Source organism: Lipotes vexillifer, unplaced genomic scaffold (genome assembly GCF_000442215.2).
Source record: "Lipotes vexillifer unplaced genomic scaffold, Lipotes_vexillifer_v1.1 scaffold447, whole genome shotgun sequence".
Classification (NCBI taxonomy): Eukaryota; Metazoa; Chordata; class Mammalia; order Artiodactyla; family Lipotidae; genus Lipotes; species Lipotes vexillifer.
This window is the reverse complement of record NW_006786302.1, coordinates 1,397,681-1,416,194: the sequence shown is the minus strand read 5'-3', so window position 1 is coordinate 1,416,194 and position 18,514 is coordinate 1,397,681. Positions and strand designations below refer to the sequence as shown.

At 45.0% G+C, this 18,514-nt stretch overlaps 1 protein-coding gene across 1 annotated transcript in view; it reads left to right on the top strand.

Annotated features, from left to right (window-relative positions):
• PTPRM (protein tyrosine phosphatase receptor type M) overlaps window positions 1–18,514 on the top strand; it is a 594,672-nt gene that overhangs the window by 491,531 nt on the left and 84,627 nt on the right. The window contains 2 exon segments of the mRNA XM_007458456.1: window positions 805–892; window positions 17,152–17,228. Coding sequence (XP_007458518.1) covers window positions 805–892; window positions 17,152–17,228 — 165 coding nt within the window.

Below are 18,514 nucleotides of genomic sequence, written 5' to 3'. Positions count from 1 at the left end.
CGTAGGTACAGAAAAGACAACAAAACAGTGTTGCTATAGATGTTTCTTGCTACCATCCTTCTTCCCAGTACCTCCTTATAGCATCGACTACCTGAAGGTGAGACAGAACGTGAACTAAAGTGGAAACTAAAATCCCAGATTTTTTTTTCACTTGTCAACTGATGGCAGAGGACGTTTTCATTATAACTTGAACAGAAAAATGTATATCTGACTAATCACATGAAGATTAAAGAACTCAGGCATAATAATGCCAAATCCTTAAATAAATGGACATCTAAGCTCCATTAAAAAAATGAAAACTCTGGCAGAAGTTCTTAGAGGATTTTAGGCTGGAAGCTGTGAAGTCCTAGCTTACCTACTTTCACAGATTTAACCAAAAATAACCTTCCTTCAGTTTGCAGTTGGGAAGAAAAATGATATCTTTACATCTCGTAGGAGATTATTGAAAGGATGTAATGTAATTAAGAAATTGAGAGAAATGTTAAATTTTCTGTAATAAATATTCAGGTGGGTTGGGGATGAACACCCAACCATTTTCAGTAGATGGTACAGATAAATTGTGGGCTTACTCTTCAGCCCCCATGCGTGTTTGTGGCATTTTAACTAAATGAAAACAACAAAAAACTAAATGAGATATTTAAGATATAAAGTAGTTTAATAATCCATTATTTCATTCCTGTGAATATTCTTTTCCTTTCTTGACCCTTGTACATTCTTTAAGAACACCCTCCAGTCATTAAGATCCCTATGTTTGTTTACCGCACCGAATTGTAATTCGTCCTGTCGCTTTTCTCTTTCTTCCAGAGCTTCTTTGAAGGGCAGTCTGCACCATGGGACTCTGCTAAGAAAGATGAAAACAGAATGAAGAACAGATATGGGAATATTATTGCATGTAAGTGTTGACAGCATCATTGTGCTGTGATGTAACTTTCTTTTCACATCTGCTAAGATTGACCAGCAGCCTCATGCGGCAAGAATTTGCAGTGCAATTGCTACCTTCATCCCTCTGGAAAAGCTGGTGTGATGCTCGTGTCAGGGAAAGGAAAAACTACCTAAATACCCCCGCTATGTCCGTGTGTCTTGCTGTGGGGCTAGTTTTACTTTTAGATTTAAGGTTTGGGTAACCTAGGTAATGTTCAAATGCTGAGACAGAAAATGCATTTTGGAAGGAGTAAACATAACAGATCTAATGCTTCCCATCTGCCCCATGAGAAGGAATAGACATAATGATTCGAAGCACGCCTCGCTGCCAGGAGCTTCTCAGCAGACATGAGCTCATTAATCCTCAGGACACTTGGGGTAGGGAGGTCAGTAATAGCCCCATTTTGAGGACAGGAAACTGAAACTCAGAAGTTAAATGGTAGTCCCTGTATCACAACACTCATTAGCAAAAGAGCTAGGATGATATCTCAGAAATTCTCAGTTCCTATGAAAAGGAATGGTACCAATCCATAATGCCTCAGACGGTTTTTAAATCAAGCCCAACCTCATTAATGTTCCGTAACGATGCCGGGATGCCTGGTAGATTGATGAGCTTCCTTCTTCCAGGGCTGAAGCCATCCATCCCCTGCATTAAACTGCTCAAAGCCACACGTGACTGCACCGAGGCACTGACAAGGTACTCAGGGAATGAATACTATCTCTAAAGATATGTAAATTAAAAAAAAAAAAAACAATAATGTGAAATATAGAGCACCTAGCTTATCCTCCCTTATTACTTGTAAGAGAACAAACTTGAAAGGTTTGGATACTCCAGCAGAGCTATATACTATCTGTCTTGATTGTGGAAGTGCGGTTAGGTTGTATCTGCCTGAGTTAACATTTTCTTGCTAGGACAGTTGAGCTTCTAAAGCAGCGCCACCCAGTAGAATTTTCTGTGATTGTGGAAATGTTCTGCGTCTGTGCTGTCTGGTGCAGTAGCCCTCACCATACCAGCACTTGAAATGTGGCTGGTGTGACCGAGGAACTGAATTTTCTATTGTATTTCATTTTAATTATTTTTAATTTAGATCGCCCATGAGACGAGGGGCTCCCATATTGGATGGTGCAGACCTACTGTGTGTTCCATTGTTAAAACGAAGTGTGTCAGGGTTTACATATAAGATGAACCATCCCAACTGGGCCTGAACATGTCCTGTTTTCCCTTTGGCCACTCACAAAGCCAAACCACTGGTTTTGTAGATGGCAAGTGCTAGCTTCGGGAGTCTTGTGCATTCATTTACTTAGAGCTTCATCTTTAGAGGGAATATGTTCCCCTGAGATCTAAGGCTTCATTGCGCCTCAGTGAATTCAGTCAACACTTGGCTCCCCGAGGACCCCAGGGTGTTGGGGACGATGTCCCTGCCCCCAGGTCAGAGCAACACAGGCAGATGAGAGACTGTGAGTCTGGTCACTCTGCACCAGGACGCAGTCCTGCGTTGGAGCTGTGTGTACAGTGCTGTGTGCTGTAGGGGCTCAGAGAAGGAAAGCATTATTTCCAGCCAGAGAGGGGTCATGGGAAGAGTCCATTGGCCAATATAGATCCTCCCAAGTTCCTTCGTGTTCTCTGCAAGCCTGCTGAAGTTTCACACCCTCAGAGGAATCCAGATTTCTCAAAGTGGCTTATAGGAGCCTTCCCAGGGTTCCTTCAGCTCTGCCACTAATTCCAAGGAGGTCCACCGAGGTAAAATGGGCACTTCACAGCCATGCCACCCACGCCAGGTGGAAGAGATGTCAATGAGCCCTTGTCCTGCGGCCGCCACATCCGAGGTGTGGGCCTCACACCGAGCATCTGGAGAGCAGCGTCCAGGGCTCTGGTTTGGGCTGTGCTCAGAGACCCAGCCCGCCTCTGTTCAGTGTGACTTTGACTCTGCTCCTTCCCAATGTGTAGTTTGACGGCTGCACTTGGTAGATGCTTGAGAAATAGTTTTGAATGCTTAAAGAAAAAAGTGATAAAAGCTAGCATTTGCTGAGCACTTGCTATATGCTAGACACCCCTGTTACACCTGTTAAGCCCTTTACACCTGTTAACTCCCTCACTCCCTGTAATGATCCTGTGACATGGGTAATATTGTTTATCTATTTTACAGGAGAGGAAAACTGGGGCATAAAGAAGGTAAAAGGGTTACACAGTTAATAAGATGGGGACAAGATTCCAACCCAGGGGCAGCTCTTATAACCACCACCCAGTGGATGCTGGATAGTCAGTCCCCACCGGCCATTAGCATCATTGCCTGAACAGGCCAGTGTCTGTGACAAGAGGCAGCTTAAGAAGACTTTCACCCCCTCTCATCCCCATTCTTCATCTCCCCAGGCCACCTCCAAATAAATATACAAACTAAGTACAAAGAGTACACTCCCTGTTGAAGGCAGCTTCAAGCCAAGTCCTCCAGCCCCCAGGCTGACCCCCTGTGGCCCCCTGTTCTGAAATTCTGGAGCTGCCGCTGCTGTGGGCCTCCTGCCGAAATTCTTCTTCGATGGCTTCAGATCTGTTGCCTAAGAAAGATATTGGGGTCAGGGTCTAATTTACGTATTAATTGTTAGCCTATCATCACTAACCATCGCTAGCTCAGAATGGGCGTCACCACAAAGATCACCTTCAACTTTCAAGACCCTGCACTTAGGACAGATTATTTCGTCGCCCTAGGCAGCCACTGGCTGTGGTCTGTGTGTCCAGCAGGATGTTGTCAGAGGTGGAGAAGGTTGAAATCTACCTCCCACCCCCATGAATGTACTGTCTGTGGGCTGGACCAGACTAGGATGCACGTGAACTAATAGGACAATGTAAATGACTAAGGGAAAAAAGCCTTTGGGGGCAAAAGAGAGGAATTTAGGATTGGGAACTAGAAGACACAGTTCACAGTCTGTTTCACCATGTATTAGCCAAGTGACCTTGGGAGAGTCATGAGCCTTCTCAATGTCCCAGTTTCCTAAAAAGCCAGCTGTTGTGGAAATGAACTGAAACGCCACATAAAAACATCACTGATGGTTGTTACCTTTGAAAAATCACATCTTTCTTCTCTGTTACTCCTCACCCTACCTCAGCTTAGTGGCCTCAGTAGGTCATTTAAAATGGAAAAACAAAAGCAGCATTTGGAAGCCTCGGGTTGGAAATGATGAACTTGTGGATAATTGCAGGCGCTACTTTGCTCCCTAATTGTCAGCAGGATTCTGCACAGCGACCCGCTCATCATGGGCTGTGACCATGGGCTCTATTTCTGGAGAGTTTGCCTGGCTGTCGCCTTTACTCCTGATAAATCCCAGAGGTGGTGGATTTTCCAGCTCTCACCTGCCTCCACCTCACCTGTTGGGCTCTTTCAGCATTTCTGCCATCAGCTTGCGTTGTTTTTGTGCTTTTGTAGGGACAGTGTCAGAAAGATGTCCTGTGCCCAGGCAGCTCTGTCCAGTCTCCTGATCTTACCCCTCAGCTGCCGTGGCATTCTGAAGGCTTTCCCCGCACACACATTGTCTTTTTTTATGTATTTTTAAAGTAAAAATTGTCTATATTTAAGGTGTACAACGTGCTGCTTGATATAGATAAATAGCGAAATGATTACAATAGCCAAGCTAATGAAAGTACCTCCCCCTCACGTAGTTGTCATTTTTTTATGTGTGGTGAGAGCACCTGAAATCTACTCTCCTAGCAAGTTTCTGGATTCAATACAGTATAATTAACCATCGTCATCATGGTGTACATTCAATCTCGAGAGTTAGTCATCCTATGTAACTGCCACTTCATACCCTTTGACCAACACCCCCTCATTTTACCCCTTCCCCCCGCAAGCACCTCGTAACCACCCTTCCACTCTCTGCTTCTATGAGTTTGACATTTTTTAGATTCCATGTACAAATGAGATCATGCAGTGTTTTTCTTTCTGTGTCTGGTTTATTTCACTCAGCATAAGGTCCTAAAAGTTCATCCATGTCATTGCAAATGGTTACCTTTTCCTCTAGTTTTCTGTTGCTTTCTAAAATCCCTCTAGAACTGTCTGGTTGTTTATATAATTGTCTATAACGGTCTATGCTGACGTATCCTGAGACATCAGCCACTTAGGCCACCTACCGAACAGTTATTAATGCTCTTAAAATAGGGTGTGCAAATCCTTAGATGCCACTAGCAGCTAAATAGCAGGAGTTTGATACCACATATGGCTTGCAGAAATACCACTACTGCTGGCTGGCTTGAATACCAGAACTGCCCTGATGCCAGCCCATGCCAAGTCTGGTGTTAGAACTCACAGCCTGAGTGCTGTTTCTCTAGGGGGGCCCCAGTCCAGCATGAGCTCCCCAGTGGGGTCTGATGAAGCCACTGCAGTGCTAAGCACCCCTCTGAGAATCACCATTTGGAGCCGCTTCATTTGAGACTGTACATCTTTAGTTATGGCAGCGAAAATGAATCTTTGATATCGTTAAAGTCGTAGAAGGATTTCAGGAATAAAAATACTTACCTAAATCACCCTAATGTAGACACTCATACTGGTTGTTTCTTTAAAGGCATGGAGAAAAGTATTACATCTCCCTTCCCCACTAAGAAATTCTGTAATTGTGGAAAAATCAGTTTCCCTGACTGGGAAGCCCGCTTCAGGGAGTCTAGGCTTTGGGAATAGCACCACTAACTACGATGAGGAACTGGGGGATTCAATGAACAATGAACATGTCCTAGAGATTTTTGTCAGTGCTTTTCAGAGAACATAAGAAGTGCTTTAATGATCACATTCATAGTTTTGCAACAGTGTTTGCATATAAAATGGTTTTAATGGTGCTTAAAAACTGTTTATTGGCTGTTGTTCTTAAGTAAGGTGAACTTTTCCCTCAGTTACACCATAAATTTGCTGAGCTAGCCCTTTCCAAATATAAACAAATACCCCGTCCACTATTAAGACACACACACACACACACACACACACACACACACACACACACACACACACACACAAGCGTAGGCCCCCTGATAGTCTCAGCAGTTCTTAATTGTAATTAACAATTACAATTGAGAGAATAAGATGCAAGTCAGACAAAAAGAATGAAACTCTGCCATTTGCAACCACATGGATAGACCTAGAGGGTATTACACTAAGTGAAATAAGTCAGACAGAGAAAGGAAAATGCTGTATGTTACCACTTATATGTGGAATCTAAAAAATAAAACAAACAAATGAATATAAGGAAACAGAAACAGACTCACAGATACAGAGAACAACTAGTGGTTACTAGTGGGGAGAGGGAAAGGGGGAGGGAATTGAGAGGTACAAACTACTATGTATAAGATAAATAAACTACAAGGATGTCATGTACAGCACAGGGAATATAGCCAGTATTTTATAATAACCTTAAATGGAGTATAATCTATAAAAATATTGAATCACTATCACTATTTTATATACCTGAAACTAATATAATATTGTAAATCAACTATACTTCCACTGAATAGGTAGATGTTAGATAGACAGATAGATAGGTAGGTAGGTAGATAGGTAGATAGATGATAGATAGAAAGATAGATAGATACATAGATACATAGAAGATAGATAGATGACAGATAGATAGATAGATGCAAACCAGGGCCTGACGCAGCTGAGGACAGGAGCCCGGTCCAGGCGGAGGCCCTGAGGCAGGGACAGCCAGCCGGGGTCAGCGTGGCGTCGGGGACAGTAAGGACCTCGTGTAGCTGGAGCAGAGGGGGCACCATCCAGGGGAGAGGCCAGAATTGTGAAGACCCCGGGGGACGACAGTGAGCCAACACAGACTCAGCCCCTATACTCGGGAAGTTGACATCTCCTTTGAGAGGAAGAGAGACTTAATTATACAAATAAATGAAATAAAAATAAAAATGAAGTAAAAGTCAAGGGCCATAAGGAGAGGAGCGCAGTCCTGCAAGAGCCTGTACGTGGGAGCTGACTGATTCCGGAGGATGTGGAATGAAGACAGCTGACCCAGGGGCTAGAGCAGGGGTGTGCAGACATGCGGGAACCCATAGTTTGAGGAGGGGAAGGAAGGCGGGGTGGCCAGAGCTGGGAGAGGTGGAAGGGGGAGGGGGGCCCGAGAGAGAAGGGGGTGGGAGCCAGGCCTGCAGGGCCTTCTGGGGCAGATTCAGTGTCTTAGTCTTTATTATAAGAACAAGGGACACCTCATTAAAGGGTTGGGAGGGAGGGTTAATCTAATTTACATTTGGAAAAATTAGTCTAACTGCAGTAAAGAGTGAATCCGAAGGGGACCCTAGCTAAAAGATTCTCTCTTGGCCCAGGTGACAAGTGACGGTAATGTGTACTAGAAAGTAACAGATGGATTCAAGGAAGACACAGGGTCAGAGGTGACTCCTGTGTTTCTGGCTTGGATGGATGGAGGATGGACAGCGGACAGACAGACAGACGGAAGGACGGGCTGTTTACGAGATGGGCAACACTGGAAGGGAGCCAGACTTGGAGCTCAGGGGAGGCAGTGAGGTCGGCGGTAGCAGGGAAACCTTGTGAGTTGGATCCGGGGATATACTGAGACGCCTTTGAAACATTCAGATGGGATGTCAAGTAGGCACTTACGTGGACGGCTCTGGAACCCAAAAGAAATGTAAATTTGTGAATCTCGGGGCACATCAGTGGTGGTCGTGAGGTTCTCTGTGGAGGGAGCATGGAGGGCATCAAGGGCCTAGCACCCAGCCTGGAGGGGCTTTAAAAATGAGAAATACTGGGGCTTCCCTGGTGGCGCAGTGGTTGAGAGTCCGCCTGCTGATGCAGGGGACACGGGTTTGTGCCCCGGTCCAGGAAGGTCCCACATGCCGCGGAGCGGCTGGGCCCGTGAGCCATGGCCACTGAGCCCGCGCATCCAGAGCCTGTGCTCCACAACGGGAGAGGCCACAGCAGTGAGAGGCCCGCGTACCGCAAAAAAAAAAAAAAGAGAGAGAGAGAAATACTGAGACAAAACCGCTTAGCATGTGCAAAGGAGCACATGTTATGGAGGGGAGGGCCATGCAGGGCGTCCTGCTGGGGCATCTAGTACAATGAAGATGGTGATGTAACAAGGTGAGGAGCAGCCGTGAAACTGCCAAGGGCTGCTTGGAATGAGTAGGGGAGGGGCAAGGGGGTACGGCCTTGACCGTGAGGACCCACGACTCTTATATGAAGGGGAGGCCCTTCTGAGGTCTGGTTTCCGTCTGGACTCAGGGTGCCCGTGCTTAGTGAGGTGACTAAGAAGACAGTGTGAGCTGTGACCCAGTCTGTCCCACCCGAGTCTTCTCACCAACTACCCCGTCTCCGTGGCCTGGGCTGAGGGCTGCCCGTCCCCAGGACTTTGTCTCAAAGCAAGGTGCTTCTTTCTGCTAACTGAGCACCCGTGTCACTTCTGAGGGATGTACTACTGTCGTGATCCAGGTTAGGTATAAAGGCAGGCGAAGGCGGGAGAGAGGGGGACGGGGTGAGTGTAGGGGCAAGATGCCCTGGGAGAGGGAGCTTCCTGCATCAAAACTCCGGCAGACGAGAGCAAGACAGAAACATATCCCACAATATGTGCAGGAAAGAAAAGGGTAAATTCTAGAAAAATCAGGCAAAATAAAATAAGAGTCAGGGGATCTGCCAGGAATCTTAAAATAAAGAGTAGTCTCTGACAAAGGGTCCAGGTAAAAAAGTCAGAAACAAGGCAGGACTAAGAAGTTGGCGACACAAAACCAGCAGCAGGAGTGAAGCTTAGCACAGAGCCAGCCAGCGCTCAGCTGAAAGCTCCTTCTTGCTTCTTGCTCAAAAGCTGCCTGGCTGGGCCTGAGCCCACCCTCCATCCCCACCCCCGTGGGCAGCGGCAGGGACCCCAGGCTGGAGCAGTGGGGAGAGATGCAGGACGCCCAGCACTTCCTGTTGATTACCTTGGCCCCTCTGCCTCTTGTACCTTGAAACCAGTGCAGACCAGCCCTTGGCAAGATGTAACCACAGGAAGAGCAAGGCTGTTATTTGAAGCAATCAATTATAATTAAAATTAATTTTGAGTCTCCTGTCGGTAGACAAATGTTACATACATCACTGTGATTCCAGTTTGCCTTAAATATGTCATCAATATTCAGCAGAAAGGGAGAATTGGTTAGAGATGAAAGATTATCAGTGACAGACTCCATTTCTGCCGCTATAATAATATCTAATCACTTACAGGTTCCGACTGCAAGGCTGTGACCCAGATCCATCGTGTTTAATGTGAAAATGATGTTAAAATATTTGAAGCTATGTAGATGTATTTTAAACATAACGTTATTTGATAAAAAAGGGCATAAATAACGTGTTTCAGGGACTGAGGGACCTGCTTTAAATCTCTAATTACCCCACCTCTAATGTGTGAAGACAGTCATACACACACACACACACACACACACACACACACACACACACACACACACACACATGCATGCCTATATACAGACCCACACGTAAATACATACATATATACAAACATACATACATGTACACATATATACGTATATGCATATACATACATATATACACACATATATACACACATACATACATATACACGCAGAGACATATACACACATACATATATACACACATGTAAATACATACTTATATCAATACATACAGTGCATATATGTATACATACATGCATATGTAAATACACATACCATAAATACATACATAAATACACACATGCAGGCATACGTTTGGAAAAGTCCCAGCCGATTATAATTTTTCAGCATTAAGCAATGGTTTGTTATGACTAGGTCTTTATGGGCCTGTTTCTTAACCAAAAATATGATTTTTGCCCTATTTCATGTAGTAAGGGCTTTTTAGAAAGAAATTGGAGGAATAGCAACGTATCTTTCATGCAGATTGAGTTTCTCAAAATGGCAGAGTTTATTACCCTTCTGGATGGGGTAGCATTGAGTTGTGATTATTATATAAACATTAATTGAGGTTTGATCATATTCCATTCATCCATGGCTAAATAGGTTTCTTTTTCCAATTATAAAAACAGTTCATACACATTAAAGAAAATGTGTGCAGTAAAGAAAAGAGGGGGGAAATTGTCCAGGACCACACCAAACAAATTCAAACCCTGCTAACATTTTATTTCTATTTCCTTCAAATCTCTTTTCTCTATGCCTTGAAGTTGTTGGCTTTATTTTGTAAAATAAAAATAGATTTATTGTTTTCTTTCTGATTCCTAAGACAGCATAAACTATGTAGACAATTAAAGTGGTACATAAAATCATAAATGGAAAAGTCAATATCCCTCCAGATTTTGCCACCCAGCAGAAGCCCCATCCCTTCAGTTGCCCACTATGCCTTCCTAGACACATATCCAAATGCGTTCGATTATTTCATATAAACAGACTCTTAGGAGACTTGCTGCTTTGTAACCCGCTCTCCTTCACTTACAGTATGTCACAGAGATCTTTCCAAGTAAAGAAATTAAAGGTCTAGTAACCCTTTGTAATGATCATTTCAGATTCCGTTGTTTTATAAGATCACTGTTGATCAGTCCCCGGCTGAAATCATTGAATGGTTTAAACTGGGTGGGGAGGAAATAAATTGTGTTTTAGGAAAGTAGCTCTCAGCATGGATTCACTGGAAAGGGAGCAGTCTGTAGGCAAAGATGAAACCGTTCAGGTGAGAAAAATTGTCAGGTCATGAAGTCACAGCAGTAATGATACAGGTGCCAGCTCACCTTTCCTTAGTTCTAACTATGTACCAGACACTAATGCGTGACTTGTATTAACTCAGTCCTCACAAAAACGCTGCAAGGTAGGCACTCTTTTACTTCCATCTTACAGTGGTAGAAACTGAGGCACGGAGGTCAAATAACTTGTCCAACGTCACACAACTGGAAAGTGACAGAATTAGGATCAAACCCAGGGATTTTTACTCCAAAGCCTGTGATCTTAACCTCTGTACAACACTGTACAGAATCAGGGAATGGAAAACAAAAGCTGCTGAGTAGATGCCAGGGGAATCAGATGAAGGAGTTGTTGAGAAGTATTCAGCCTATTTCCAGACCTTTTCCTGTTTCCTCTTTAAAACTAGCTAAACTCATCTTCCCCAAAAAGTGGGTGCGTGGAGTTTTCAGTTCCACTCTGCTCTGCTGGTCCCCAAACAAGCCTACTGGGCTCGTTGTGCTGTGAATTGCCGAACTCCAGCAAGGGTGTTGCTTTTATTCGTAGAAGAGAGTAATTTCCTTTTTTCTTGTATTTTATTCCTTTTTTTTAGTTGATTTTCAGTGTTTCAGGTGTACGGCAAAGTGATTCAATTTTATGTATATATAAAACTGAATATATATAAATAGGTTATTACAAGATATTGAACATAGTTCCCTGTGCTATACAGTAGGTCCTTGCTGTCTATTTTATATATAGTAGTGTGTATCTGTTAATCCCCAACTCCTAATTTATCCCTCCTCCTCCCCTTTCCCCTTTGGTAACCATAAGTTTGTTTTTACCTCTGTGAGTCTATTTCTTTTTGTAAATAAGTTCATTTGTATCATTTTTTTAGATTCCACATACAAGCAATATCACATATTTGTCTTTCTCTGTCCGGCTTACTTCACTTAGTATGATAATCTCAAGGTCCATCCATGTTGCTGCAAATGGCATTATTTCATTCTTTTTTATGGCTGAGTAATAGTCCATTGTGTGTGTGTGTGTGTGTGTGTGTGTGTGTGTGTGTGTGTGTGTATCTCCCACATCTTCTTAAGATTGAACTGTCCTATGCTCTTGAGAGAGAACTGTCCTATGTTGACATGTATTATCTCACTTGGTCTCCTCAATGTTCCTGTGAAGGAACCGCCCTCACCCCCTTTTACAGATGAAGCTCAGCAGATTCAGATTTTGTCGAAGCTCACAATTGGTGGGATGAGTAGAGCCAGCATCTGAATCAGGGTCTCTGAGTACCAAAGCCCTGTTATTTTCATGTACTACCCAATGTGAACATGAAATGGCTTTGGAATAACCAAGAAAACACGCCCATCCTAGGAGAGAAACAGGGACAACAGTTTATAACTCCAGAGTCAGGTCCTGTCAGCCTTACCCAGTCTCCAAGAAACACCAAGTCCTTGCCGTCTTGACCGCTTGGTTTTCGTGGTCAGTAACTGACCTATTGTTAACCATAAATCCCACTGGATTTCCCAACCTTCATACCTGAGCAATCGAGTTCTCCAAGCTTCTTCCTCCTTTTGACCCAGTTGCTGGACTCTGGCCGACTTCCAGCTGGTCTGCCTCCAAAGCCAACTGGGAGGACAGAGTTCAGCCAGTGGGCAGCTGGCATTTCTGTGGATCCTTTGCCTGAGTGACCCCATATGTGCTTCAGGCCAGAAACATCCTCTGGGCATCTCCCTATAGTCATTTGATACTATTTAGCCCCAACAGAAGGCACTGAGCTTTTCTAAAAGAATGGTTGGTACATATTAGTCTTCTTAATTGGCATCAGATTCAAGGTGAATCAGATTTCAAGAAAATACGGCAGTGAGCCTCCGTGTACTGCTTTATTTGCCTCCAACAATCTATATTTATTGCTTTTATAGTCTCCTGAGATGAGGGCTTGATGTGAAAGAGGATGTCTGAGAATCCAGTTTCTGTTCCCAAGTCGTTCTCAGGTATCCGAGCAGCAGCTTGGAGTAGACTCTTGTGGCTGGAGGGGAGGATTCTCTTACTTCTTTTGCTTTTACTTTCACTGGCTCAGCGTGGAGGAGGGTGATACTTTCCTATTTATTTCACTGCTGTTTAGGACGGATGGTTTTCCCAACAGCCTGCTGGGAGGCAGAGGATTAACTTGATAAGTGCTAACATCCCACCCAAGAAGGGCAGTTGTGCGAGGACCAGCCCCCCTCATTTCATGGCTGAGTAATATTCCACTGTACATATGTAGCACATCTTCTTTATCCATTCTTCCTTCCAAGGACATTTAGGTTGCTTCCAAGTCTAGGCCCTTGGAAACAGGGCAGCACTAAACGTTGGGGTGCATGTGTCATGTCGATTGATGGTTTTCCCAAGATATACGCCCACAAGTGGAATTGCCATATCCTCCGTAGCTCTAATTTTTAGATTTTTAAGGAAACTCCATACTCTTCTCTCTGTGGGCTCAGCTTCTGCCCCCCGTGTTCTCCTTCCTACCCGAGGGCGAGCCCACTCTCCCTGCTGAAATATCTGCCTGCCTGTCTCAACTTACACTGACTCATCGGTACTCACACTTACGTTGTCACAGAAAGAAAGAACACCTCGTAGGCCTCATTTCAATAATTCCCAAACATACCCACTCAGCACACTTTATTATAAAGTATGGCAGTTGTCCTCAAGGAGCAGGCCATATAGTCACTGCCTCTCCTGCATCGTGGAAGGGAACGAGCCCCTCTCAGGAGGAGACCAGCAGAAGGGACCCCACGGGCTATGAGACAGCAGGTCCTCGAGGTGCCCTTCCCACCTTGAAAGTACTGCTTCCTAGGAGCCCAGGGCTCAAGTGGAATGTGAGGAGGTGTCCTACAAGGAGGCATGGAGAAAGTGGGCTCTTCGTTTTTTTTTAATTTTGGTAACAGACACGCAACATAAAACTTAGCATCTTAACCATTCTTAAGTGTACCGTTCAGTGACATTAGGTTTCTTCTGCACCCATGAAACAAGAGCTCACTCTTCCGCACCATCCCAGCGCTTGCCAACCACTGTCCCACTTGCTCCTTGCACGGATTTAACCACTCCAGATGCTTCATATAAGTGGGATCATACACTATTTGCCCTTTTGTGTCTGGCTTATTTCACTGAGCGTACTATCCTCAAGGTGGACTCTTTTATTTTTAAAGGGTGAATATAGGTACAGAAAAGGGTATAATACATCCATATATGGGTTAATACATTGTTGTAAAGCAAACACTCATAAAAGCACTAACCAGGTCCACAAAAGGACCATGGCCAGCACCCAGGGAAGCCCCGGTGAGCCTCGCCTGAACACAACTTGCCCTTCTTCCGCCATATTCATTAGCCTAGGGAAGAGGTCATCCTTGGTGTCCATAGCCGTGTGTTGGGCAGAATCGCTGCTGGGCTGTGAGAGGAGCCCTGCGCGTGGGCGCTGTGACCCTCATGAAGGACCCTTGTGGGGATGTTCGGAGTGGACACTACGTGGTCTCTGACCATAAGGGGTCATACATAGTCTTGTAGAATCAACTTTAAAATACAGAAAGAGCATGCATATAAAGAGAAATAAAAACAATCCAGTCTACATGGGAAATAGGCTTTATATGTGTCTTACAGGCTTCTATGTCATGCGAGAAGTGGAGCAATTAAATTTGGAGAAATAATATGTAAATGAGTTGTGTCCTTCGGGGGTCAGTAGTTCCAGTAAAAGCCAGCTTTCCATTTCTTTGTAAATTCATTCCATGGCATATCCTGATTTAGATTATCTACTTATCTACCTATATCTATATACCTGCATCGATTGATCTACCTATATCTATTTATCTATCTAGATAACTAGATCTGGTTATAGATCTGCTGGTAAATTCTCCTTGAACCAGTTGTAACATCTTCCTGCTTCCTTCATGAACTAAATAAAAATCTTTGACATTTGTCGCTCTTAAAAAAGAAATGGAGAAATAGCAGTGAAGTTAAAAAAAAAAAAAAACAGCTCTGTGGGGGCTTAGCTGATTGAATAGTAGATGTTGGGGAAATTCTTTATTTCAAAGGCTCTGTTGATGGGAGATGAGAGTGCGGCCTTGTCTGAGATCGAAGTCCCTAATGAGAACATTCCAGAACCACTTGAGAGGCCCAGTGGTGGTAGGTCACGGGGACCTGGTGGCATTCATCCTGAGGTTCTCAGGGATATAAAGCATGAAAGAGGAGGGATTCTGACAAGGAGCACAACAGATCCTGAGATAGACTTGCGTCTAAAGATTAGGAGGCTCGAATGCGGTGCCTGCCTTTTAAAGCACAGCCCAGGGAAAGTCAGGGAGGACAGGGAGTGAACCTAACCTCCTTCAGAGGAGCCGACTGAAAGCCCAGTGTGTGCAGAAGAGTCATGGTTGGATTCTGTTGTAGCATCTTTCATTCGGGAAGCTCAAATGGCTTTACCCGCAGAGCCGCCTCGAGCTCCCTCTGCAGTAGCCGTGTGTGCACTGGCTCCGCCAGCACGTGCGAAAGCGGTGACAATCCACACGTCCCAGTGCCCCAAGAACCCGCCCCCCCCCCTCCCCACGACACGGGCAAACTCTGGACAGGGGCCTCTGGTGTTAAGCAAAATGGATTCTAGAAAACTAGTTCTTGGCGCAGGTCACCACGGGGAAAATTCCTGCCTGCCCGTGGGTCCCGGCTTGCTCTTGTCGGTTTGGGCAGCCAGTGTAAAGATGGTGAGAAGGAAAGCACGAGTGTGTGTCACCCAGCACGTGGTGATAACAACAGCTGGCATTATCCATCACTCGCTGTACACCGGGCTCTCTGCTCATCTCTTCCTGTGTGTTATGTTCACGCTCACCGTAACCCCATGGGGAGGCACTGTGAATCCCCATTTTGCAGCTCAGGAAAGGAAAGCCCAGAGAGACGAAGCAACTCGCCCGAAATCACAAGTGAGGGGTTCCAACCGGCACCTCTGACCCCAGAGCCCACACGCGGGGCCACTGCCCGCACGTGTTCTCCCTGAGCAGAGCAGGGAGACACGGCTCCCTCCAGGCTTCGCCCCTGTCCCACCCACTTTATCCCCACTCTCCGGGTAAATGTACTGAGCCCAGGCTAATCGTAAGGCACAGGCAGGAAACGATATGACCGTCTGTCCAGAACTGGAGTGAGAAGCCCCATCAATGAAGGAGAGTTAGAAGCTCGACACGGATCTCCCTCTAGCCCCACTGTTGGACACAGAACATTCCTCCGAGGAGGGCTGAACCAGAGGGATCAGCTGAAACGCTGGCTCTCACTCAGCACGTCAAGCCAAGGAACAGGTTCAAATCGACAGTTCGTCCAGTGACCTTGGGTCAGACGGTCTGTCACCTGCAGGCTCCCTGGCTCTTGCCTCAGTCTGGGGGTATCATTTCTCACCCACTAACCCAAATGAAATGTCAGCAGTTTAGAGGCAGGAGCTCCCACTGCCCTGCGTCAGGGGAAGAGTGGTTTGCAAAGTGCTCTCCCCAGACCACCTCCCAGAGACCACACTCCTTCCCCCTCAGAGCAGCTGGCCTTTGTCTGCCAAATATTGGGTTTGGGTGTAAGCTTTCATTGGAAGAAAGGGCTCCTCTGCTTCAAAGAACATTCATCTAGGAAAACAATTTTTAAAGGGCGTATTTTTAAAAAAACAAAAAGTTCACTTTTGACTCATTTAAAAGATATTTGGGGGAAATTCTGCGATGTTCCAGACTCTGATATAAGGGTCAGTGGTAGGACAGTGAGCAAAACAGGAAAATCCATGCCCTTATAGAGGTTTTAGCACTTTCCTTTTTAAAATTTAGATTTCAAGGAAATTATTGAGATGTCTCAGTAGCATTTATGGAGAAAATCTTCCATTCAGAAAAAATGTTTACTGTAGCTAATTGGACCACCATCACGACCCCTATACAGTACTTGGTGTGTGTCAGCAATTTGTGTTTTTGTTTAATTATTAAAACGGCCCAGTGTGAGGCAGGTGCTCTCATCCCTCCTTCAGGTGAGTGGCCGAGGCTTGGTGGTGTAACTGAGTGGCCTGGGGTCACGTGGCTGATGGGGACAGACTTGCTCCACCGGCCGATGCCCTCGGGGCAGGGGGAGAGAACTCTGGGTCAATGACTGAGGTTAGAACCATGTCCACATCTCCTGGGAGGCTGGGCCGTGGTTTATAACCGTCATTTGTCAAGGTGGATGTCACAGGAAGCCTTCAGAATCTCAGGGCTCACATGTGATTTAATGAAGTTGTTGAACTTCCAGTCCAAGAAATCAAGAAATCATTCCACTGTGATTCACAGGACTCTAGGTAAAAGTTTCAGACCTCTGCCAACGCTTCACATCTGTAAATGATCAAAGAATAAGTTAATGAGATTTCCTGTAAAGCGCAAAGGATTATAAAAACCCTTCCCTGTCTTAAGAGCAAGAATGTGGGCGTGGAGTATTTAATTCTCCTCTCCGTTTATCTTTAAAGCAGCGTGGATGTGGAATACCTCTCTGTAATGTGCTTAACATGGTGGGGCTCTGAGCAGCCTGACAGATAGCTCTTGTTAATTGCTGGGTTTTTTTTCCTTTTGCAGATGATCATTCCCGGGTGAGGCTGCAGACCATAGAAGGAGACAACAACTCAGACTACATCAATGGAAATTATATCGATGTATGTATCTTGAAACTGTCAGTAAACCCGTGTGTTCTGACACATAGCACCCCGTGTGTCTGCTCTAAGATGCGTGGACACGGGCTGCTCCAACCCTGGGAGCAAACACATGCCCTGTCCCATACACGCAGAACTTGATGGTGGAGACATGTCAGCCTCGGGCTGGTGAGCTCCCTGTGACGTTCCCTGCCTCCTTTGCCATCCCACGCTTCTGTGGACTAAGAAAATGGTATTTCCATTTTTTTGTCAACAGCTTGGATTATTTGACACTTTAAAAAGTCTGCTTGCATATTAATAGGACAAAACTCTCTAATTCCTAATTTGATGATTTACCATCTCTTGTCATCACAGCACTTTCAAGTTGCCTTCAAAGTCATCTGCAGCTGTTAGCCAGGACCTCTGATGCATGCAAGACGTGTCATTAAATATGTAGGCTGCTTAATTATTGAAGCCTGCTCCTTTGTTCATTCTGCATCATGTTAACTTAATGTCTTACATTGGAATAAATTCTTTGGGAGACAGCATGCTTTCACTTGAAAGAATGAATGAAATCAAAAGTGTAGACTGAAAATCAAGGGAAAGTTGCTATTACCTCCAAGGCCCAAGTTTACATTAAACAGATCTCAGTTCCCAAGGCATCCTCTGTGCTTGGACTTCATACTGTTTCTTAATCCATCAGTACTTCCATACACAAGTTTTATTCAGATATGTGGATTCCTTTCTTGTCTTGGTTGAGTATTACTAAAAATACTAGCATTACAATCTCTAAGAGTTATCTAAAAATGACTACAAGAATGTTGTGCGTAGTGCTTCTTGGGAGGGTTTGGCATTTGGGGGTTATAGATTTGAGGCCTGAAGGAGGATTATTTGAAGACTAATTCGTATCTCAGTCTTCAAACAAAGACCCCTAGGCTCTACATTTGATAATGACCAAAAACATAACCAATCCAAGGTAGAAGTTTTTATCAAAGCAAAGTTTCCTCCAAAGGCACATTACACTTATTACTTTATTTGGGAAATATTTAGGGAGTGCCTCACAGGAGTACTCAGAGGTGCCCAAGACCTTGGACCTTCTCCCTGAGGCCTCACAACTTAGGAGCTGAAGTAAGAAACGTCTTCACTCTGACACTCGTTCCCTGGGGAGAGTCCAGGAGAACTCTGTTCACACCACAGTCCCAGCTCCCACAGCCCTCTGGGTCCTTGAGCAGACGGACAGTGTCCGGGTCCTGCTGTACCCATGCCCCTGACACAGGCCTCGGATGCTGTTAAGTCCTCAGCATCTGCTG